Genomic DNA, 25,361 nt, shown 5'->3' on the forward strand with positions numbered 1-25,361 from the left:
GACTACAACTCCCATCATGTATACCAACTGAGGCTGATGGGCATTGGAGTCCTTGAGTACCCGGTGTATGTTTTGGACCTCAACAGCCATCATCCCTATTGGCCATCCTAGCCTGGGCTGATGGGAGTTGAGAGTCCAAAACCTATGCAAGGCTTTGGGTTGGCAAGGGCTGGCCTGCACTGATAGGCAGTGTCTCTCCAAGGTTTCAGGCAAGGATCTTGCCCAGACCTACTTGGAGATGCAAGGGATATTCTGCAAACAAAGCAGGTTCTCCATCAGGACTGCCGTTGAATCAGCAGCAGCCCACCTGTCTTGTCCCGGTGTAACAAAATGCTTCTTGCTGAGCAGCCGGTCTTGCCTGTGAATTGTTAAACAGTAGAGCACAGAGGTGGCACACTGATGAGATCTTTCTGGATATACATACAGTCCTGATCTGGATTAGAGCCCCCTACATGGGCAACTTCTGTTGTGTGTGTTTTAAAAAACCAAAAACAGCCCTGCACTTATAAGGCATGATGCCGTATCTAACATCAACTCGTTATTTGGCCTTTAGACCTTCCTAAGGACTGCAAGAGATAAGGAGTGTACTCAGTGATGGATTCAGCCAAAATCGTTGCAATTAATAGGTTAAGGCTTGCAAAAAAAAAAGGAAAAGGAAAAATACATTATAAATGTCCACGTGTCTATTTTATGTAATTAGGAAGCTTGTAATGTGTCCAGTTAATGATTAATTGGCATGTTTTCTGCTGACATACCTGCTCCTCTTCATTACCTTATGGCATACAGCACAGCTAGAAGTTGCTGTGGCTAAGATATGAGACAGTAGGTTTCTGTCAAAGCTTTTAGATGCGGGATGGGGGGCCCTCTGGATGTCCTTGGACCCCAACACTCATCATCCCTGACCATTGGCTGTACTTACTGGGGCAGGTGGGAGTTGGAGTCCCCCACCTTGTTCACCATCTCAGTTTTAGGTTACGTCAGGGCAGAATATAAAGTCCAAGTTCAAAAAGTGGGATCTAAGGTTGATCTAAGGGTCCACCTAGTCAGTGGACCCATTCAATTAATGAAATTGACAAACTACGTCTACAGAATCTCACATTCATATCTGGATAGGTGCCGCTTCAAGTTCTCTCCATCGTTCTCTTATTGTTTGTTTCCTGCATGCGCATTAACCCTGTGGTTAGTTTTAGATTGTCCACTCATCACATAGGTGGTCATCCCCTTGGTCTTTAAAAATTGTAGGGTCTTCATACTAACACTGCTTTATTCCACCAGCCTAAGTCATTTCATTTCACTTTTAATTTGTATACTGTACTGCCTCTCTATATTGCTATACTTAAGGCAGTTTACAAGCTGAAGAAACAAGCAACAACAAAGATCGCACACTTTGTAACAAACTGATCCAATACAAAAATATCCTAATAGAAACATAACTTTAAACAACTTATATTAAATAAAGTAATATTCAATAATACATTTGAATATAACAGCACATGATAAAATCAAATATCAGCAAATAATAATTAAACAGAAATTCACTCTTAACAATTTCTAAACTATAATCAATAAAAATCATCTCTTGCCACATGTCCTGCATATGTTGATTTTAACTTTGCGGCATTTCCACTACATCTGTAACTTGATCATGGTGGTATCCAGTTACTAGTTTTTCTGTCTTTTAATGCTGTTCCTAACATCAACACGTTCCATTTCACGTTCCATTGCATGTTGTATTGTTCATAAGCTGTTGATGTTTCTCTGGGTCATGGTCCTGTTCTCTGCTCCGTAACACATCACAGGTAATGTGCATATATTGAACATGTTTTCAATGGAAATGAGTAAGTTAGAGCCATTCGTTTCAGTGGGTCTACCCTGAACTGGATACCACCCCCCGGTGTCGCTCTTTTATGGGAAGCTGAATCTGAAGATGACCTTCTATAACATTGCAGATTCATATCTCCATGAGGCAGCGTTTTCATCCTGCAGGCAGGAATTTTAAAGCAGAATGGGAAGATAATGTACCATCCAGCCAAGCTGCAGCAGATTAACAGACTTTTTTGTATATTGTGGAAAGGATGTGTTTGAATTGCCATGTATCCAGTTTTTTTTTAGTGCTTAGTGTTGTTGAATCCACTATGTTCCTGAATTGTGCTCTTACAAATGATGTAAACAACACGGGTTGCCCTTGTTTGGTCTTTCCACAAACAACCTAAGTTTATACTAATGAAGGGAAAGGTTCTTGGGTTGTATCCAGCAACTCAGAGTAGACCCAAAACGAAACACATTTGCTTGCGGTGGTGTTGGTGTTTAACCCTTTCCTTTTGCTTCGTAGTCCCAACACAAACAGCCTTCCCCAGAATGGCTTTTCTGGCCCTGAGGGCTAAAGAGCAGCTTCTCTTCTGCTGAGAACATCAGCTTGGGAAGTGGGAGAGAAGCCAGTCCCAATACCAAGTCCACACAGACACACCACAGCTGTTAGTTGACTCCCCACTTCCCCACCCCCCAAAAACAAAGTAGGTGAAGAACAATTGCACATTTTAGGAAGCCTTTAGCATGGATTGGTGGAGGTAACATACTGTAAATAAGATGCTCTGTCTACACAGTCAGAGGCAGGAGGATTATTAGGTCAGTTGGTTAGAGTGTGGTGCTGATAATGCTAAGGTTGCAAGTTTGATCCCTGTAAGGGTAGCTGCATATTCTTGCAACAACAACAACAACAACAACAACAACAATCTGCATGCTGCCCATCTGACTGGGTTGCCCCAGCCATTCTGAGCGGCTTCCAACAATACAACATGAAACATTAAAAAAACTTCCCTATACAAGGCTGCCTTCAGATGTATTCTAAAAGTTGCTTAGTTACTTATGTCCTTGACATCTGATGGGAGGGCATTCCACCGGGTGGGTGCCGCTACCGAGAAAGCCCTCTGCCTGGGTGACTCCACTTCTCACAGTGATGGGACTGCCAGAAGGTCCTCGGAGCTGGACTTCCAAGTCCAGGCTAAACAATGGGGCTGGAGACGCTCCTTGAAGTATACAGGGCCGTTTAGGGTTTTAAAAGTCAGCACCAACACTTGTGAGTTTGTGTTTTGTTTTTCTTGTCCTGTAAATATAATAATTCTTTCTCTCACGCGCGCGCGCACACACACACACACACACACAATCCCACTCTTGAATGTTTGAACTGATTGCACTGTGTTACAAACCAGCATGCCTCATGTTAGGGTTTGGATTTAGGCCAGTGTGAACGGAGAGCAGAACCCAGCTGTGAGTTAGCTCCCTCTCTCTCCTTCTCTGTGGGAGGCTTAAAACAAGAAGTAGTACTTCTGTAATAGTCCCTTGGGGGAAAGGATAATGAAACAACCAGGCTTCGAGTTAGTTCTCTTTCTGGAGGAAGTATTGCAGGAAGGGAAGCCTTTATACCACTACGGCATTTTGTTTTCTTGTTCCCTTTAGCCTCTGACATGAACTGTGACTCAGCCACTGAAAATGATGGGGCAGAAATTTGATTCAGTTCACATTTAAAGGTGAAATCACATTTTTTGCCCTTTCCAGAGCAATATGCAAACCAAAATACAGTGGTACCTTGGTTTAAGAACAGTTTAGTTTATGAACAACTTGGATTAAGAACGCTGCAAACCCGGAAGTAGGTGTTTTGATTTGTGAACTTTGCCTTGGAAGCAGAATATGTTTCGCTTCCTGTTGAGTGTGTTCCATTTGTAATCTGAGTCCCCCGCTGCTATGGGAAAGCACGTCTTGGTTTAAGAACGCTTGGTTTAAGAACAGTCTTCTGGAATGGATTAAATTCGTAAACCAAGCTACCACTGTACAGCCATTCTTTGAAGTTCTCTGTATTTCACAATGCAGTTCTCCAGCCAAGCAACGTGTAGAAAAAGAGCATTTACTAGGGTCAAATGTGCATTGAAATGCATATATAAGGGAAATAACACATAAAATGCATTATAGTTGGGATATTGTGTATGAAAATGTGTACAATTTGAGAAATTTGCACTAAAATGCTTGTGTGTTTTCATTCGAACCTTTTTTAAAAGGAATAATAAGCACACTTGGAAATGTGGAGAACTGAACTAAAGGTTGGGGAAATGAGAAACAGAGAAATTGAAATTGGCAGATTCTCCCAGCCCTGGCTGTAATTTTGCAACAAGCTTTTGTTTCTGAGTGGACAAGCTGATGTTCAGTCAGAGCTATGGAATTCTCCACTAATTTTCTGTGAAATGTATTTGTTGGAGAACAAAAAGATGACCTCCAATGTACATCCAGAAATTCCCTCTAAAGATACTGGTATGGGTTGCTGTCTAGCGTTCTTGTCTTGGTGGTCTTTGATGTGATAATATTGCATTAGTGGTGGATTCATAGTGGTGGACCATCCATCCATCATTCCACTTTGTTAGTTCTAGGGTGATTCCTCAACATTACAGCATTATTGTCGTCTGGAGGGGCCACTCTAGCACTGTGGTGCAACAAAAACAAGAGGTATAAAAGAAAACCCCAAACTGGAACATTTCGGCAGGAAGTTAGGGGACATGGATTGATGGGAAACAAAACAGCATGTCTGCCCTGAAAGTTTTGTCAGCGCAAACAGTATCAAAAGCACGATCACATATAACTGCCCCAGTACCATCCTAAGCCACGAATGCCCATTAGAAAGGATGCCTGAAGGAGACCTTAGAGAGTGATCTTATTGATTGTTATATGGGGTGGGGGGGCGGGCTCTGGTTCTGGTGTCTTTCGTGTGAGTGATGGCACGTCCCCATTTGCCCAAGCTGAAAATCACCCCAGCTCCCTCTCCCTCTCTGCAGGCTTCTCCAAGTTCTCTTTATTAAACGGTATCATTTGTGTCATTGTCGGGGGAAAGATGGCTTTGCAAATGCCAAGCTGAGTATCGCCGCAGCCCTATTGTGTGTCAGCTCCTGAAAGGAAAGATAAACCTGCTCGTTAATAAATTAAAACACTGGTGATCGCTCTCCCTGTAACATGTTATACAACATAGCTGGGTTGTGTAACTGACAGGTTCAAATATCTCCAGTGGACAGCTGTGTGATGCCGCCATCTCGGGCAAGCAGGGAGCAAAGAGGACCTGGGAGAATTGTCTCATAGAACAGTGTTAGTATAGCTTTCCGTGGATTTGTTGATGGATTTGAGTACTCTTGGAGCCCCTAGGAAGCATCTTGTGAAATATAAAAATGGCATTTTTGCTCTTTCTTTCCTACAACATCTAGGTTTTCCCATTTGTGTGTGTGTGTCTATAGACTCCAGTTTACTTGTTCCAGATGCCGCAGTGGGGAACCTTTGGCCCTCTGGAAGTTGCTGAACTACAACTCCCATCAGCCCCAGCAAGTGTGGTGGGTGGCCCGGGATAATGTTTTAATTATTACATGGAATGCCTCAGATTTCTTGCATTCCCTTTTAAAATGCCGAGGTGTTTATCAGCAGCAGTTTTTTGGCTGGAAGCTGGCTTGTCTTCCTCTGAATGTTGGGCTTGATCTCGAGCCTTCAGATTTTAGTTGAAAACTGTTTATGGATGGGGTTGCCCAACTTCTCATGTGACGTGGACTGCAATAGTACTTCAACATGGAACCTGAAGGCTGCCCACTGCCTTGTGACGCGGAAGTGGGGAGCGAGGCCAAAATTTCACACACACACCCCTCATGCTGCCTTCCCAAAGCCAGGAAATGGGAAAGAGGCATGGGGGCTGTGGGTGGGTGGGTGGGTGTAATGTTGCTGAGGGCCACCCAAAAAGGCTGCGAGGGCTGCATGCGAGGGCCGCCCTGTGCTAACACATTCTCATGATATTTGTACCTTCTTCAAAAGGATGTTTACGTTAGCTGATGGTCCAAATCTTTTCGTAATAAGCCACATCAGTTAGGTCTTTCCATAAACTTTATTGATGTGCAAGGGTGTTGCCAGGCAAAATTTAGAGGACATACAAGGCTGCCTTGTACCAAGTTAAACTATCAGTCCACTTAGCTGCATATTGTCTACACTGACTGGCAGCCTCTCACCAGAGTTTCAGGCAGAGGACGTTCCCAGCCCTGACTGGAGATGCTGGGGATCGAACCTGGGACCTTCTGCATACAAAACAGATGCTGCCTCACTGAGCCATAGCCCTTTCCCGCATAACCTCCAGTTTAAGGACATCTATGCACAACAACATTCCATGTTAACTGCTCATAAAATCTGCTCTGTGACTCATCTTGGTGTGTCTTTTGAGTTTTCGGAAGGTCCTGCTGATCATTGGGATAACCTGGCTGTTGCCAAACATCAGCTAACCTTTTCTAGGACTAGATTTGCCTTCCTTCTGCTGCACTGAGTGGCCGTTTGGTGGGTAAGCCATATAACGTAGGACTCTCCAGCAGGAATCAAGCAACGGAAACATGAGCACGTCTTTTGTTTGCATGTATGCAACAAACCACATTCAGTGAAACCACATTGTTGGGCTAATGTTTTATCACTGAAATTCCAATTGACTTCAGTGCTCATTATCTTCCTTTCTTTGAAGGAAATAAAGCAGTCCCCAACTGCTGCTAGAGATTAATGATTTACATCATCTGGGCAATGGGACGTTTGACCTTTATTTTATTTGATGAGATGATTATTTCAGGATCTGATTGGTAATTTCTCTGCCCTCCAGATATTTAAATGGGATGAATTGTAATGCAGTTTTAAAATCATGAGGAGATCGGAGGTGGGGAGGGAGAGAATGCATATACAGGGCGCACTTAATGTGGCTTCTCAAAAATACAGATGTGGAAACCCAATTGCAAAGTTTAAGATCTGGCGTAGATTAGTCCTACTCAGTGTAAGGCAGCCTCTTAAAGTGGAAACACAGGTTTCAGTCAGCATCTAGCTGTGAGCAGGGCCCTATGTGCCTCAGAGCTACTCATAAGATTTCAAATCGGGGCTGAGGGGGGCTTGCTTTTGAGAGTTCCCTTTCTTTAATATTTCTATGTAGGAGGTTGTCACCTGATGTCTCCCTGTAAAACATTGTCCTGAGTTGCCTCCAAACTACCAGCATTTTGCAGGAGGGATTCAATCACATACATCCCATTCATCTAACGGGAGTGGCCGCCAGGACCATATAACACTGGTCCTGAGAGATCTGCATTGGCTCCCATTACGTTTCCGAGCACAATTCCAAGTGTTGGTGCTGACCTTTAAAGCCCTAAACGGCCTTGGCCCAGTATACCTGAAGGAGTGTCTCCACCTCCATTGTTCAGCCTGGACACTGAGATCCAGCGCTGAGGACCTTTTGGTGGTTCCCTTATTGCGAGAAGTGAGGTTACAGGGAACCAGACAGAGGGCCTTCTCAGTAGTGGCGCCCACCCTGTGGAACACCCTCCCATCAGATGTGAAGGAAATAGGCAGCTATCCTATTTTTAAAAGACATCTGAAGGCAGCCCTGTTTAGTGAGGTTTTTAATATTTAATGCTGTATTGTTTTAACACTCGATTGGGAGCCGCCAAAGTGGCTGGGGAAACTCAGCCAGATGGGTGGGGTATAAATAAATTATTATTATTATTATTATTATTATTATTATTATTATTATTATTATTATATTATTATTATTATTATTATTATTATTATTATTATTATTATTATTACTACTACTACTACTACTACTAACTGGGTTGTCCCAGCCAGTCAGGGCAGCTTCCAACATATATAAAAACAAAACATTAAACATTTTTTAAAAAAGTCCTCTACAGGGCTGCCTTCAGATATCTTCTAAAAGTTGTATAGTTAACAACCTTGGCTCAGGGTTCGCATAACTCCATACCCTACAACATTTCTCTGATGAAAACAGAGACGTCCTAAGGAAAAGTGGGAGATTCCGGGATCAAACGGGAAACCGAGATGGCTTCTGTAAATCCGGGACTGTCGCTGGAAAATAGGGACAGAAGGGGCTGTGGCCTAACCTCTGCATAAAGCTTCTTGCAAGCAGATCTGGATGAAAGTTCAATCAACAGGTTGTCTGAAGGGGTCCTTAGGCTTCAACCAGGAATTGCCCCCTTGTGTCATGACACACCCCGGAGCTTTGGCTTTGCTTTCTCACATGTCCTGCTGTTGCAGTTATGACAGCTGCTCCCAGACTGTCTCACAGGCCCTGGGCTACAGGTTTGTTTTTTTCTGAGCTTGGCTGTCTTTGACACAGAGTACCTCTTGGAAACAAAGCTGCTGGAAACAAAGCTGTTGAAGTGGAAGTTTTTGAGGGAAGGAAAAGAAGAAGGGATGGAGAGAGAGCCCACACCATTGCTTCCCATTCTTGAAAGGCATCCATTGTGCCTGTCAAATGTGCGTTTCCACCAGCTGTTCCTTTTGCAATAGTGCTGGAAGATGCCCCAGTACTTTGAAACGTTTTGAGTTTGGCCTTCCTGCCTGTGAGAATAAGCCCCCACTTCCCCCCTCCAAACCCCATGCTTTGATTAAACAGGACGTTTCTTAGCGGCAGTTGAAGCAAGAGGGTGTCACGCCGAACCCCAGCCTCTCTCATTTGGCCCACGAGATGCGATAACTTCCGCTTTGACAGCCGCACAAACGGCGACGCGTCAGCTTACGGCACACGGTGTCTCTTTGCCCATTAGACAGGAAGTGTGGCGCTGGGTGCCAAGGCTATTTGCAGGTTCTCCAGCCACAAAATAGCTCTCAATTGTGTAGGAGCAGGTCCAGCTGAGGAGAGAAAGAAGCTATTCTTGTCAGGGTGTTGTGTATTGGAGAAGTGTGTGTGTGTTTGTGCGAGTTTGTTTGCTTGTGTGTGTGTGTGCTTAAAAAGAGAGTTTGTGCACATATATATATGATATTCAGGCATGGCATCTGTTGCCAGATTGGCAAATAGGAAGGCTTCACGTGAGTCGGGCATTGCCCAGGGTTTAACCCCCGAAGCAGAGAGCGGAAGGGGCTGCTTACGTAAATGAGCTCTTTCATTCTTCTTCTCCCTCTCTTGCATCTCCTGCTAACAATATCCCAGCTGCCATTCATGAGGGAGGGTGCCGGGAGGTAGGAGAGGATGAAAGGAGGGTCTCTGTGTAAGACCCTCTTTGCAGAGGATTTGGCAAATCCTGCTTCATTCCCAACCCCCATCCTGGCCCTCCTGCAGGAAGCAAATAGGCGAGGGAGCAGGGTTCTATTCAGATTCCTTGGTTACTGAGAAAAAGGGTATTTTTCCTTACCCGGTGTCTCATTTGGGAGGAAGGAGGCAAACTTGGGTCTCCAGCTGTTTTGGACTACAATTCCCATCATCCCTGACCGCTGGTCCTACTAGCTTGAGATGATGGGAGTTGTAGTCCAACTGCTGGAGACCCAAGTTTGGGAATGTCTGATCTAAAGAAATGTGCAGTGTGTAGTTTCTCAACCTCTGAATAACTGCAGTCTATACTCTACACATCTTGTGGTTGCGGTGAGGCGGTCTTCCCAGGGACTTGTTGCAAATCTTGTGCTTATAACACAAGAAGAGCCCTTCTGCTGGATCAGGCCAAAGGCCCATCTAGTCCAGCATCTTGTTCTCACCATGGTGAACTAGATGCCTAGGGAAAGTCCACAAACAGCACCTGAGCATAGCATCACTCTACCCACTTGTGATTCTCAGCAACAGTGGAAGGAGAACATAGCCTTGTCCCCCCATGAATTTGCCTGGTCCCCCTTTAAAGCCATCCAAATTGGTGGCTGTCACTCCATCTTGTTGGAGTTGGGTTCCATTCAGTTTAACTGTGGGCTGTGTGGTTATTCTGGTTGTTTGTTCTTCATCTTTGTTGGATGGCCTCAAGTTCTAGTTCTGTGTGTGTGAGAGAATAATATTTCTCAGCCCACTTTATCCACGCTCTTTATCATTTATCCACACGCTTACCATCTTCATACACTCTTATTGTGTCCTCTCTTACTCACCTTTTATGTGATCAAAAAGTCCCCCAAAGCTCAGTAGTAGAGCAGATGCAGAAATTTCCAGGTTCAATCCATGGTATCTCCAGTTGAAAGAATTAAGTGGCAGGTTCTGGGAAGGAAAGACCTCTGCCTGAGCCCCCAGGCAGGTATAACAGGGGTGGGGAACATGATTGAACCTGGTGAAGATCTGTCCCACCCTCCACCAGCCATTTTTCTTAGGTGGGCAGGGTTGCCCACCTGACATCACCATGATATCAGGTGACAACTTCACATGGGCTCTTTTTTCAGTCTTCAAGATCTCATCCCGACCCACCGCTGACTGCTTTTGCCAAGTGTGGTAGGGTAACTGGTCCAAGGTCAGCCCAAGAACTTCATGGCTGAATGGAGATTTGAACCTGAGTCTCAAATATGAGGTGTGTGTTTTTTGCTTTTGTTTCAGTTTAATCTTTTCAGTTATTCTGTGTATTTGCACATGCACGAGGGTATTTGTGCATGCACACACACACACACACATATATCTTCTGTTCAGTCAGCAGTTCTGCATCTCTGTTCTGCTTTGGACAGGCTCCAAGGCTCCCCGGGACATCAAAACTTTCTGGCAGCAAACCCAAGCTTTGCTTCCACCTATTTTCATTGCTCTCTCCTAGAATTCCATTATCTCACAGCATGTTAAGCTAACACTTAAGAAACATTATTGCATGCCAAGGTCGTAATGGTGGAACCCTGGGGAGCGAGACCACACAATATGGTCTACAAGCACCATGATGTTTGACTTTTCTTTCTCCCTCCTTCTTAGCAGCTTAAATTCTGTTTGTTTGTTTGTTTGTTTGTTTGTTTGTTTTGTTTTGTTTTGTTTTGTGTGTGTGTGTGTGTATAAATCTTCACTTTTGTTAATTGGATAGCACCCTTAATTGTAGAATAGAAGCCGTTGTGGTCTATTCTCTTAAGCTCTGTGGTCCAGGGCTGGTGTTTGATGCGAAGGTTATCTGTTTCTAACCGGAAATGTTACTGGAAAAACCTCTGCATCAGGTGTGAGGAACCTTTGTCCCTCCAGCTGTTGTTGAAGTACAACTCCCATTATCCTTTTTTAAGGGTCCAGGGCAGGTGTCACCCACGGGCCCTTCGAGGGCATTGGGGCCCAAGCTGCTGTCCATGTATGCAGGCAGCTCTTCAGGTAACCTAGTCAAAATCCATTGACAGGTCCATAAATAGGCCCACAAGCTGGGTAAGAAACGTAAAGCATTCACAGGGGCCCAGAATTTTCTAATTGACAGGCTGTGTTGAGAAAGTAGCAGCAATTCTGTTTCATGAGTTGAGCTTTTGATTGCTTTTGGAGGCCATGCAGAGTTCCGTGTAGCTTATAGCGTAAGTCTTCCTTGGCTCCGAGTTCAAAATCAAATTAGCGATGAATAGTTTCTGACAACTTTATCATAATAATGTAACGGTGATACCCAGTGCAGTGAATAGTTTAATTATTCCTCCTTTTGACAGGTGAGTTTGGTGCCAGGAACCAAGTATATAATTGTTTTCTGTCTCTTTGGAATACAGTTTGGGTGCACCTGGAGCTTGCCCCGCTCTTCCTTTCATGTTGCCTTCCTTAGCTGTTAACAGGGCCTGAACAAAGTCATTCTGGACAGCTTAACCACCCATCTGCCAGACAATGGAATGGTTGGCCAGTAGTCACAATGCCCATTGCCAGGACCCAGGTTTTGGGGACCCTTGGGCACGATGCCCAAACTGGAAGCTCCTACCTGAGTGGGCCCATTTCCTCCTCACTACCCATTTTATTGCCCCCCTTCCCTCTGGTCCCAGTCCATACCACCCGCCAGAGAGAGCAACATTCATATTCCCGCCAGGTAAAAACTCTCAAGGAGGGTGTGAGAGGACTCGTGAGGGAAGTGGTTTGGGGAGAGGAGGTGTGGCCTGAGGGGAGTTTTGAGAGCCTGAGGTTCCCCACTCCTGCTCTTCACATTTGTCTGGAGAGAGGAACATGCTAAGAGATGATGGAGGAGTTGAGTGGCAAGACATCCAGGGACAATAATGGGCCCTCTGCAGGTACCAAATAGTGCCAGCTTCGACACTAGTCCTGGTAATGGCAGTAACCAAAATGTGAGTGATTTCTTTGAAGTAGCTTTTCTTGTAACATGTAAGGGCCAGTGCCGTATTTATGTTGGGACTTCAACTGGCGTTCAACCAGCAGCCTTGGAGATGGGGACCCTCTTGCCTTCCCAGAGCACTGCATGGAAGTGCTTGGAAGATGCTCAGTGCTCCCCTTCTCCATCCACCCAGCTTATCTAGAGGACCACCCTTCTCTCTACTGATATGGCTTCTTCCTAAAACTCTTTCAATGCCCAGGAAAGTGACCTTAGAAGAGGGCATCAGAAGCTGCCTCAGACTGAGTCAGACCTGTTTATCTCAGTTCCATGTAGCTTGACTGGCAAGGACTTAATAGGAATTCAGACAAGGTTGTCTTCCAGCCCTACCTGGAGATGCCAGAGACTCAACCTGGGACCTTCTACATGCAAAGCAGATGTTCTGCCATTGAGCTGCTAACCTTCTGGGTCTTACCTGGCAGTGCAGATGCCCCTGTTCAGCTTTGTCACTGCATCCCTGTAGCTTTGCTAAGCAAGACGCATCAATCAAAGAATCATAAAGAGCTGGTATGGGCTGCTGGGGGCGTGTAGTCCAACCCTTGTCATGGCAGAGCTGACAGTCAGTTTAGGCAGCTCCCAGCTAGATGGCCCAGTGGTCTCACTTGATATGATGCAACTTCCCGAGTACCGAATGCAGCCACTGGTCATTGGAGGACAGGACACAGCTCAGTGGTAGAATGCAGATTTTGTATGCAGAATGTCCCATGTTCAACCTCCAAGAAGTACAGTGGTACCTCAAGTTACATACGCTTCAGGTTACATACGCTTCAGGTTACAGACTCCGTTAACCGATAAATAGTGCTTCAGGTTAAGAACTTTGCTTCAGGATGAGAACAGAAATCGTGCTCCGGCGGCGCAGCGGCAGCAGGAGGCCCCATTAGCTAAAGTGGTGCTTCAGGTTAATAACAGTTTCAGGTTAAGAACGGACCTCCGGAACGAATTAAGTACTTAACCCGAGGTACCACTGTATAGCTGGGGGGGACGACTCCTGTCTGAAAATTTCTGCCAATAGGCATAGACAATACCGAGGACCCAGATAGATCAGCTTCCTGTCCTCACTAGATGAATACGAAAGTTGCTTCCCAGAATTATTAATGTTTCTTTTAGCATGGAATCGTGCAGCTATAAAGCCATGCCTCATCAGGTTCGTAAAGAGGAAGAGGAGCATGACAGTTACCTGTTGCTATTTTGCCGGCGGCTCTTCAGGAGTAGATTTGCAGGTAGCTGCAATAACCAAGATGGTTAGAATTCTTCATCTCGGAGGGAGTGGGGGTGAGCCCCCACCCCCCATGAAGTGACAAGCAGGAACCAACTGTAAACAGAAGCCTTCTAATTCCGACAGGCGTGATGGATGAAAGAGAGAGCATCATTGACCTGGTTTCACTTCGTTAAGCTTTCCAATTAAGCAGGGGTGCGATAGAAAACGAGTCTGCAGGAATATCTGCAGCCATCAAGCACAGATGTTTTGCAGAAGTGTGCATGTTTCTTTTGTGTACTTAACAAACAAACCACACAACTATTTTCCTTAAAAAAAGAAAAATCTCATTGAGCTTGGGGAGGGGGCAGGGTTCTTAAATTCCCATCTTCTTCCCAGAATTTGAGTTCTGGAACACATGGTCATAGTGGCTAGTACGCAGAGTAGTACAGTGGTACCTCGGGTTACATACACTTCAGGTTACATACGCTTCAGGTTACAGACTCCGCTAACCCAGAAATAGTACCTCGGGTTAAGAACTTTGCTTCAGGATGAGAACAGAAATCGTGTTCCGGTGGCACGGTGGCAGCAGGAGGCCCCATTAGCTAAAGTGGTGCTTCAGTTTAAGAAAACAGTTTCAGGTTAAGAACAGACCTCCGGAACAAATTAAGTACTTAACCCAAGGTACCACTGTACTAGCATTGGATACAACCCTTTGTTCTTGGATTATTTCTGACATACATTGACTGAGATAAAAACTTGGAGCTGAACATTTCAGTCCTGCTGGAAATTATGTCTGAGGACATTAAGGGGTGGGGCAGGCATTTGCTCCCCTTCTGCATCACACCATTGAATGGAAACTGCCTTACGCTATGCAGTGAGGCGACCACCAGAACATTTTCAGCCTCCTCTTGAGCCAGAGGACAGGGATTTAGAGCTACTCTTGATCCCAGTTCTGGGACCGAAGGAGCTCCAGCTTATCCTCAGGAATGTCAGGAGGCAGCGATTTCCATCCTGTTCTGGATTCATGGCAATCAGCACTGTTTCTATTCTGCTACAGTTCGGCTTCCAATGAAATCTTTTTTTTTTTTCCCTTGCTATTTGCTGCAACCGAAACTTACACAGTTAATTAGATAATTAATTTTAGTGAATTTCAATGAAAGGGAAATGTCAAAAACAAAGCAGAAAAATAATGTATTGGCTTATGTAATGTTTGTGGACTAAACCCCCCCCCATACTATGAATATTAATAAATAATAATAATAATAATAATAATAAGTATGTCTACTTGCAATTGGCCTCTTTGAAATAATCCATTTATTCTTCTGTGTTCTTCTTGCAGGATCAGCCTCTCAATCCTTACAAAGGCTTGGAAACCCAGGTTAGTTCTTTATTATCATGTCCTCTTCTTAAAGTCTTTATTCAAATTCTGGGATGTTCTGGCATGCCCTTCCTTTGAAAGCCAGCAAAGCCAGGATGTCGCCTGTCATTACATCTCGACTGTGCCTTGTTGAAAAGTGTACATTTTGTCAGTTCTAAGGATGTCATTCCCACCTTGAAGGTGAAGCAACCTATTTGTACCGCACTTTCTGTATCGTCTCTTTATTTCTTTGCTCATCCTCCCAGACAGATGGCACGTTGGGAAGGAAGACAATGGCGTCTCTTTTCAGATTTTCACCTTCAGTGTAAAAAAATGCATCGTGTGTCAGACATTGCTTTTAAGGTCACCACGATGGGAAGTGTTTCACATATTCAGTGAGAGACAAGTTCAGTTTATTTATTATTTATTAAACAAAATTTTGGACCACTCTGCACCATAAAGCCATTGAAGTGGGTAAGAGTGGGGAGAACAGAGTACAAGACAGACACACAAGCTCTAGGCATAATAAAATCAGTTCAGCAAACTCTGAAACAATAAAACCATCCATACAAACTCTATAAACAACAAAACAATTTCATCAGGCTTCCATAAATGACCGAGTCATATATTTGCAGCCCTTTGTGTGATGGTGTCATTAAATTCCCTTCTTCATTTCTTTGATTGTGGGGGGGGGACAATTATCTTGGTGACAGGGATGCAGCGAGATGGCACAGATTTAATCCGTTTGCCTCAAGTGTGTCTGATATCGTTGGCAGCTAGAATAAGTATTTCTGCCCTTGCCTCCTGATCTCTTAGGGTGGTATCCAAAGCTAGTCCTACTGAGAGTAGACCCATTGAAATTAGTGGCCTTCACAAACTTAATTTCAGCAGATCTCCTCTGAGTTGGCTACAACTTTTAACTCTTATTGACAGATCTTATGCCATTGGCTTAGCTGCTGTGATGTCACAGCAGTAGTTCATGGAAGCTGAGTGCTAGCTAAGTTCTAGCATTTCCACAATCCACAAGGAAGCTGCTGTTAAACTGCTTCACCTTTTGCCCATGGGCAGTAGGTTTTAGAGGTTGTTAAAAGGAACTTGGCTTGTGTGGTTTTCTGTGGCTATTTCATAGCCACCTGTTGAAGAAGGAAGAGGATGTTTGCAGCTTGTGCATAGAATGGCTTTTAAAAAGTGTACTGGTGGGAGTGGTGTCTACCACAACTTTACCTCATCACTGAGTGAACACAACCAGCTGCCGGGGAGTGGGCCCCAGCCCACAAAATGGCTGGGGCATGTTCCACAGGGGGGGATGCACTGGGACAACCAATCTCAGTGATCACGGGTAGGAGGAGGAGTTACGCTAAGACTAGACCATGTCATTACAGAGGGGGCAAGTTTGGTCGTTGTCTGAGGACTATTCCTGCCTCCGGGTCTGGTCCTGACCGGATGGATACTAGAATCAGCAAGGGATACCCACATGACCTGAAGGTGCTGCTGTGCAATGCCAGGTCAATGATTCATAAGACCACTGCCATCCATGACTTGATCATGGATGGAGGACTTGACCTGGCATGTGTAACAGAGACTTGGTTGGATGAAGCAGATGGGCCTGTCCTTGCCGCTGCTTGTCCACCAGGTTTCTCTTACGCACAGCAACCCAGGTCATGTGGGCGGGGAGGGGGGGTTGCAGTGATTTTTAGGAAGTCATTAGTTTGCACCAGGCGTCCTATTGGGAAGACCCAGTTCTCTGAGTGCATGTTCTGGAAGTTGGGCAATAGGGGCAGCACAGGATTCCTTTTGGTGTACCGACCTCCCCGCTGCACCAAGGATTCCTTGCCCGAGCTGCTTCAGGTCGTGGCGGATGTTCTCCTGGAGACACCTAGCTTGGTTGTCCTAGGGGATTTTAACATCCATGCCGACACGGCCTTACAAGGGGCCGCTCGGGACTTCGTGGAAAGCATGGCCTCCATGGGGCTCTCCCTGAATAAGTCTGGCCCAACCCATAGCCGCGGACATGCCTTGGACCTGGTGTTTACCTCTATGGATGTTGGTGATCTGACACTAAGTAAAAGCGAAACGAAAGAAGTGCCATGGTCAGATCACTTCCTGGTGCAACTGGACTTCTCTGCGACCCATCCCCTCTGCAGGGAGGTGGGACCAATTCGGATGGTCCGCCCCCGCCACTTAATGGATCCAAATGGTTTCCAGAGAGTGGTAGGGGATGTTTTATCCCATGTTGATGGCCTTTCAGCTGATTCCCTGGTGGCCCGCTGGAATGTGGAGCTAACCAGGGCTATTGACTGTTTGGCTCCAAAGCACCCTCTCCGATTGCATGGAGCCCGGACAGCCCCGTGGTTTTCCACGGATCTGAGGGCAATGAAACAATCGTTGAGACGGCTAGAGCGCCGATGGCGGACAACTCATTCTGAATCTGACCGGACACAGGTTAGAGCTCAACGTCGAGCCTACCAAGTGGCGATAGTGATGGCGAAGAAGAATTTCTTCACCGCCTCTATTGCATCTGCAGAAAACAGCAGCAGGAGACTTTTTCAGGTGGTTCACAATTTAGCGGAACCACCTGCGACATCAGGGCCCAGTACGGGCCACATGTTCTCCTGCAATGATTTTGCAAAGTTTTTTGCAGATAAAATCGCTCAGATTCGGGAAGAAGTAGACTCCACCGTGGGAGCAGGGCCAGGGCGGGAGAGTGCTAGAGTTCTGTCTAGTCAAGTTGAGTGGGATCAATTCCAATCTATTACCTCCGAGGGTGTGGACAGGCTGCTTGGACGAGTGAAACCAACCACCTGTCTCCTGGATCCTTGCCCATCCTGGCTTATAAAAGCTAGCCGGGAAGGACTGGGCGATGGGCTTCGTGGGGTGGTGAATGCTTCCCTCCATGAGGTTGCCTTCCCAGACCCACTGAAAGAGGCGGTTATTAAACCGCTTCTTAAAAAACCATCTTTAGATGCGGCCACGATGGCCAACTATCGCCAGTCTCAAATCTTCCATTCTTGGGCAAGGTGATTGAGCGAGCGGTTGCCGAACAACCCAGGCACGCCTGGAAGAAGTGGACCATTTGGATCCCTTCCAGTCGGCATTCAGGCCTCATCATGGGACTGAAACTGCCTTGGTCGCACTGGTTGATGATCTCCGGCGGGCTAGGGACAAAGGTGAGAGCTGTTTCCTAGTTCTGCTGGATCTCGCAGCGGCGTTTGATACCATCGACCATAACATCCTTCTGGACTGTCTTGAGGGGCTGGGAGCTGGGGGCACTGTCATACAGTGGTTCTGCTCCTTCCTCCTGGGCCGTGTTCAGAAAGTGGGGGGGGGATGAGTGTTCAGACCCCTGGGCTCTCACTTGTGGGGTGCCTCAGGGTTCTGTCCTCTCCCCCATGCTTTTCAACATTTACATGCAGCCGCTGGGAGAGATCATCAGGAGGTTTGGGCTGGGTGTTCATCAGTATGCGGATGATACCCAGCTCTACCTCTCTTTTAAATCAGAACCAGTGAAGGCGGTGAAGGTTCTGTGTGAGTGTCTGGAGGCGGTTGGAGGATGGATGGCGGCTAACAGATTGAGGTTGAATCCTGACAAGACAGAAGTACTGTTTTTGGGGGACAGGAGGCGGGCAGGTGTGGAGGATTCCCTGGTCCTGAATGGGGTAACTGTGCCCCTGAAGGACCAGGTGCGCAGCCTGGGAGTCATTTTGGACTCACAGCTGTCCATGGAGACACAGGTCAAATCTGTGTCCAGGGCAGCTGTTTACCAGCTCCATCTGGTACGTAGGCTGTGACCCTATCTGCCTGTGGACTGTCTCGCCAGAGTGGTGCATGCTCTGGTTATCTCCCGCTTGGACTACTGCAATGCACTCTACGTGGGGCTACCTTTGAAGGTGACTCGGAAACTACAACTAATCCAGAATGCGGCAGCTAGACTGGTGACTGGGGGCGGCCGCCGAGACCATATAACACCGGTCTTGAAAGACCTACATTGGCTCCCAGTACATTTCCGAGCACAGTTCAAAGTGTTGGTGCTGACCTTTAAAGCCCTAAACGACCTCAGTCCAGTATACCTGAAGGAGCGTCTCCACCCCCATCATTCTGCCCGGACGCTGAGGTCCAGCGCCGAGGGCCTTCTGGCGGTTTCCTCATTGCGAGAAGCAAAGCTACAGGGAACCAGGCAGAGGGCCTTCTCGGTAGTGGCGCCCGCCCTGTGGAACGCCCTCCCATCAGATGTCAAAGCGATAAACAACTACCTGACATTCAGAAGACATCTTAAGGCAGCCCTGTTCAGGGAAGTTTTTAACGTGTGATTTTACTGTATTTTTGGTTTCTATGGAAGCCGCCCAGAGTGGCTGGGGAGGCCCAGCCAGATGGGCGGGGTATAAATAATAAATAATAATTATTATTATTATTATTATTATTACTACTACTACTACTACTACTACTACTACTACTACTACCGGGCAAAGACCTATCCAAAGCTTTTTAGATGTGATTTCAGTTCTGCTGAGTGATTCTGCCGATGCTGCTTTTGTGATTTTGTGACCTCAGTTTATTTTGTCAGCAGTGGGTGCAGTGTGTGCATTGTTGTATTTTAATCATTTTATTCATTTTTTAAAACCACCCTGAGAACATGATTCAAGGCAGTGTAAACCTACTTTAGAAACAAACAAAAAAGGGGGGTTAAAAGCAGCATGCCTCTTAGGAATGGGGGACAAATTTAATTTAATTTGAATGTAAAAGTGAACCTGCCTAATAATTCACACTTTCTGGAACAGTACAATGCAAGCATCCTTCAAAACAGGATCTTATTTGCATTTTCCAATGCTGTTCTCCAGCCCAATAAATGTGTGCAAAAATGTGTGTAGTGAGATCAATGGGCAGGGAATTCCAGAGAGTAGGTCCTGCTGCCACACTGTAGCTTGGATTCCTTGGAAGCATGGAACAAAAGTCATGTGGCAACTGTAAAAAATGCTAGTTATCCAATTGGTCACATGATTGCTAATGGTGGTGGTTTGGGGAAAGGGAGCCAAAATGGCACCCAATCTCGCCGAGATTGGTTAATCTTTCCTGCCTCAGTTCCTCCCTGAACACAGCTAGGTAGTGTGCGCATGTATGTGAGCATGCATACAGTTGACTACAGTAGACATCAAGCATTTTAAAAGTCAGGAATTGCCAAGCCTGAGGCCTGTGGTTTTCCATTTAGCCACAGAGCGTGTATAAAATGTCTTTGGCATCTGCCCTTCTAATTTGCCTTCCCCAACCCGAATGTAGTTCAGCCTTCATGCGTATTAATTCCTTGCTAAGTGAGTGCCAAGGCGAATGCCAGCTGGCTTTCAAAGACTCTGTGGTCCCCCCCCCACACACACACTTTTTTTCCAGGAGGACATAAATATTTCCAGCAGGCAGAAGAAACTGTGCTTATACACTCACACATGCACACCTGTTCTTAAATAATTAAGATAGAGATTAAGTGTGTGGTTCTACATATGGATAAGAGCAAATGGGGGAATTGCTGGGTGTGTTTCAGAGCCGGGACTTCTCAGCCAACTGTTTTGCTAGTCTCTTTTATTTGAGATCTATTACGGGGGCCGGGAAACAGCTTTTCATGTGTGCCGTCTTTGTACCTTGCGGTGCTGAGACCGAGTCAAAGCAGTTCAAAAGCAGGAACTGAGATCAAGGAGGGCTTACCGGGGAGACAAAACTCAAATGATCGTGTTTTGCATGTTGTGAAAGGGCCAGAGTTTGAGCATCAAGAGAGTTGATCATAGGAGGCAAAAATATTTGGTTTTTGCTGCATTTTCTTCTTCTTTTCTGAAGCCATATTTCTCATGTTCAAAGCTGGCAGCAGAAAGTACGGAGGAGGAAATATCCCATGGCTGTCAAGCAAACTCTGCATTAGGTTCTGACTTAAACTATTGCACTTACTCCCATGTGTGTATGTTTTGAAAAGAAGAGCACATAGCAGGTTTGAAATGTTCGATGCAGCTGATTTTTTGTGTGTTTGTGTGCGTGTAGCAATATCTAATGTAAATCTATTAATTTTCCACATCACACACAAAACACCATATTGCACAACACATCAACCACTTTGCTTTAAAATATTGTATCAAATTCTTACAGTTCACTCCAGTCCCCCCCCCCCGTATATTGCCATGAGATCTCAGGAGGTTATAAACACAATGTTCTTGATGCATATAATCCAAAAATGTTTGCCACACATTATAGCAAAGATGGGGGTTAGAATTCCCTTTGGTCTCACGAATCTGGCACGTCAGCTTTTCAGCCAGGGCTATTGTCCATGCTCTGAATGCAACTGATTCTTGAAAGGTTGTAAACCCCTATTACCTCTGGCTGCAGAAGTTTGAGGAATAATGGTGGTACTAAGCCAGGAATAGTAAACATGATGCCTTCTAGATATTGTTGGACTCCAACTCCCATCATCCCCAGGCAGCATCAGCAGTGGTCGGCTGCGATGCATAAATATAGGATGGGGGACACCTGGTGTGGCAGGAGTTCAGGTGAAAAGGACCTAGGGGTCTTAGTGTTTGACATGAGTCAACAGTGATGCAACAGTGAAAAAAAGCTAATGGTTTTGTGTACCAGATCAAGGGAAGTAATAGTATCACTTGGAGTCCTGAGTCCAGTTCTGGGCACCAGAGTTTTAAGAAGGATATTGACAAGCTGGAATGTGTGTAGATGAGGGCAACCAAGATGATCAAGGGTCTGGAAACCAAACCTTATCAGGAACAGTTGAGGGAGCTGGGTATGTTTAGCCTGGATAAGAGAAGACCAAGAGGTGATATGAAAGCCATCTTCAAATACCTAAAGGGCTGTCACATGGAGATGGAGCAAGCTTGTTTTCTGCTGTTCCAGAGGGTAGAACCCAAACCACTGGATTCAAATCACAAGAAAGGTGATTCTGACTAAACATCAGGAAGAGCTTTCTGATGGTAAGAGCTGTTGACAGTGGAATGGACTATCTTGGAAGGTGGTGGGCTCTCCTTCCTTGGAGGTTTTTAAGCAGAGGTTGGATGGCTACCTGACAGGGATTGTTTAGCTGTTTTGGCTGCATTGCAGGGCATTGCACAAAGATGACCGTTTGGGTCCCTTCCAACTCTACAATTCTGTGATGCCATGATGGGTGTCACAGTCCAACAGCACTTGAAGGGCACTGGCTGCCCCTGTGTTAAAGGACTGGAAAGGAAGGGTGGATAAAAAGAAATCTGATTTCATAACTCCTCTTATAATCCATATGTCCAATACTTGTGAGCAGCAATTTCAGGATAAGAGCATCATGGGACATTGCTAGTTGCCCACCAGCTTTAGTTTGCTGTTGGCCATGTTTGGGGCAAAGGGCTGTTGCACAGTGGTGGTGCATCTGCCTTGCATGCAGAAGGTCCCTGGTTCAGTCCCAGCATCTCCTGGTAGGGCTGGGAAAATCTCTGTCTGTAACCCTGCAGAGCCACTGTCAATCAGTGTAGACCAGGATTTCCCAAACTTGGGTATCCAGCCGATTTTGGACTATAGTTCCCATCATCCCTGACCACTGGTCCTGCTAGCTAGGGATGATGGGAGTTGTAATCCAAAAAAACCTGGAGACCCAAGTTTGGGAAACACAGGTATAGATTGTACGGAGGTAGATAGACCAGTAGTCTGGCTTTGTATGTATATGGCAGCTTCCCATGTTCTTCAAAGTAAATGCAAGAAAAAATCAAATCAGTTGATGGCTTTCCTTTAGGTCTTCCATTATCTACTCTCCAGATGAGTTAGTGATTATCAGGCCATTGCTGATCTAGAATATGTTGCCAGCAAGGGGTGTGGGTGGATGAGTGAAAGGCAGCAGTTAACCATGCAGTTTGTACTATTAGACTAATAAATTGGATTTACTGGAAAATCTTACAATGATATAGTATTAACTCCCAACTTGTTGATGCTTCCAGAAGTCTTATTAACGTCAGTTTCATAAATATTCTCCCTTTCCATTTTTATTATTATGCTCAAGGCAATTTTCATCAAAACTGACAAACGTGTAACAGCAATGAACACATCAGCCTGTGAAACAATTACACCACAATATACACAGAACAATGGAATAAACTGAAACTGTTCATAATAATAAGACAGTAGACATAAATATCAAGACACTGATATCCGGTAAAAGAAATTATTTTTTGAAATATTATTCAGTATAATAATCAGTAAAGTCAACCACATCAATCAGTTTATAATTCCATGTTCCCAGGGATTGGCCTTTGCCACCCAGCAGTGGAGGGAGAGAGCAGCCAGCGTCTCAGTCTCCCATATGGCAGGAAATGCTTTGCATTTGCATGTGAGACTGAGAATTTGTGCGGGAACTTAAGAGCCAATCAGTGTGCACGCTGGGTATGTTATAGCAATCTTCACAACGTTCTATTGGCAGAAGAGGCATTAGGATGCAACATTAGTGAGAAGGAATGCCCTTCCCAATCTCTTAAGGGATCTTGGGTCAGAAATCCAGTTCAGGGGCTGATGGGCCACAGCACCCTCTGCCAGTAGTCAGGTGGTGGAGTCTACCAGAATCAGTTTGCGCCATAGGCAGACCCCAACAACAGTTGACTCACAGGTGGGCTGTGTGGATCAGGGATGACAAAAGTTATAACATCTGGAGGGCCACAGTTCCCCATCCATGGTTTAGGTTAGCCTCTTCTCCACAGGTACGCGGGCGCTGCTACATCATGGTCGCTGTTGAAGGGTCGGAAAGGAATTTTCCTGCATTGGCAGGTTTTGCCTTTCCCGTAGCAAAACGTCACAACTTTGGCAGTTTCAGGCCTTGGGCGGAATCCTTTAGACTATCTTCCTAAAGGGGGGGCATAAAGCGGTGACCCCCCCCCTTGTGGCAGTGATCCCAGGGTTCCCTGTTAAAGGGGTCTTGAGGGGAGGCATTGGCCATACGCCAAGAGGTTGTCATTGCTCTCCCCTGTGATGGTGGCAAAACGGGGGGCGGGCTCTCTGCTTGAACATATGTTCTCCAGAGCCAGCCCAATCCCCACACATTCTGGATAACCCTGATGTCTCCCAGAGTCCTGGCTGGGGACTGGGAAAGATAAACACCCAATGCCTGAGCCAAGTTCTCCCTAAATCTGAGCCTTAATAAAGTTGTGGCCAATTTTAATCCCATAGCATGTTGTCTTGAGTCATTATTCCACTCGGGGGTTGCCTGGGGTTGGGGAGACTCCTCCTGTCCACGCAAAATCTTTATAGCCAAGGAAACATCTGAACCATGGCCAAAGCTCAAGAAGGCTGCATGCAGGACTTGCCCCAAAGTACCATGGGAATTGTAGTTTGTTCAGGGTACTGTGAGTTATAGCTCTGTGGGGGATTAACCACAGTTCCCAGGATTCTTTGGCAGAAGTCATGCTTTTCAAATGAATAGTTTGTACGCAGCCTAATAGGACAGCTGTGGGTCGTGTAAACTTTCAAAGTTACATAGCCCCTACTTCTGTACAACCTGAAAATAACTTTATAGAAAGCTGATACCTCAAATCTTGATAATAAAGCAGCAACAAATCAATTAAGTTTTATCAGTAAGCTCCAGATCGGCTTCATGGTAACCTTTCAAAGCTGCCTTTTTCTTCTGACTTTGAAAACCCAGAAACATGTCATTTGAGAGCTGGAAGAAATGGAGGTCGCCACCTTTTATTTTTGGCATCAAACTGATGACTGGCAGAAGTCTCTCCACCCCCCAGCCGCCCACCACATTTTTTTTAAATAAAAAAAAAATCATTTATCCCAATCAAAGAGTTTGAGCACATACAGCATTCTTCACAGTTTGACCTTTTAAAACTGTCAGAATGATATTAAACTGGGAGCATTATCATCTTATTTCGACTTGCGAGCCAGGGTGCCGTCTAAATCCTGCTTCGAATGGCGACTTTTTAATGTGACCTTTGGCAAGTTGCTTGTGTCGCAGCCTCACAAGGACATGTGCCTTGGAGTTGTTGTGTTGGAGGCAAAGCCTCAGAACTGGCATCTTCTCTGGAGAGGGTGGAAGTCGCCGTTTCCACCCAAGGAGCTGTGGGGTTAAGCTCTTGTTACGACGATTATTGTCGTTTCCTTAATTGCCTTCCAAGCAACAGTCATGAGGCAATTTACACTTTAGATTATTAGAAGCGGTTAAAAAAACACAAAAACAGCCATTACCTCATAAAATAAAGTACATTCTCAAGAGACTACATGCTGAATTGAATGTTAACAACAAAAACTGACCCGATATAGAAAAAGAACAAAATAAATGCTATGAATACAAAAATAAAGCTGTATTTCATTGGGACTTTCCATCTCTGTAATAGACCTATCATAAAGGTAACAAATGGCTGACAAATGGAGGCAAACTCCATAGGTTCAGCTGCATCCAGAGATACTCTTAATTTATAAGTCAGGTTTTTCCCCCAGAAATTAGAATAAACATTACTTTGTGGAACCAGATATTTAAAGACAAACCCTAGGAGTCCCTGTGATATGGTCAAAGGGGCAGCTACTGATAGAAAAATGACAAGAGGTTTGCATATGAAGTCTGTATTTCACTCGTCAGAAAACGGCAGAAGATGCAGTTTGGGCTGTGAACTCTGTTTCTGTTGTTGTTTTATACTTTTTCTTTTTCTTTTCATTTTATTACTGTAGGGCTGTTTAAACTTCATCATGAAGTCTTGAGATTAAACAACAAAAACATCTAACATAATATTAAATCCATACAAAGCAGACCCTTTCGACTAAGTCC

The 25,361-nt window shown here is 45.3% G+C and overlaps 1 protein-coding gene across 1 annotated transcript in view; it reads left to right on the forward strand.

The window, feature by feature from the left end:
• The window catches only part of XYLT1 (xylosyltransferase 1), a 166,118-nt gene that overhangs the window by 37,921 nt on the left and 102,836 nt on the right, over positions 1–25,361 (forward strand). Inside the window, exon 2 of the mRNA XM_079952376.1 lies at positions 14,588–14,626. Within this exon, the coding sequence (XP_079808502.1) occupies positions 14,588–14,626 (39 nt within the window). The remainder of the gene's footprint in view (positions 1–14,587; positions 14,627–25,361) is intronic.

The sequence above is a fragment of the Podarcis cretensis genome, assembly GCF_951804945.1.
Source record: "Podarcis cretensis genome assembly, chromosome: 14".
In the NCBI taxonomy this organism is placed as follows: domain Eukaryota; kingdom Metazoa; phylum Chordata; class Lepidosauria; order Squamata; family Lacertidae; genus Podarcis; species Podarcis cretensis.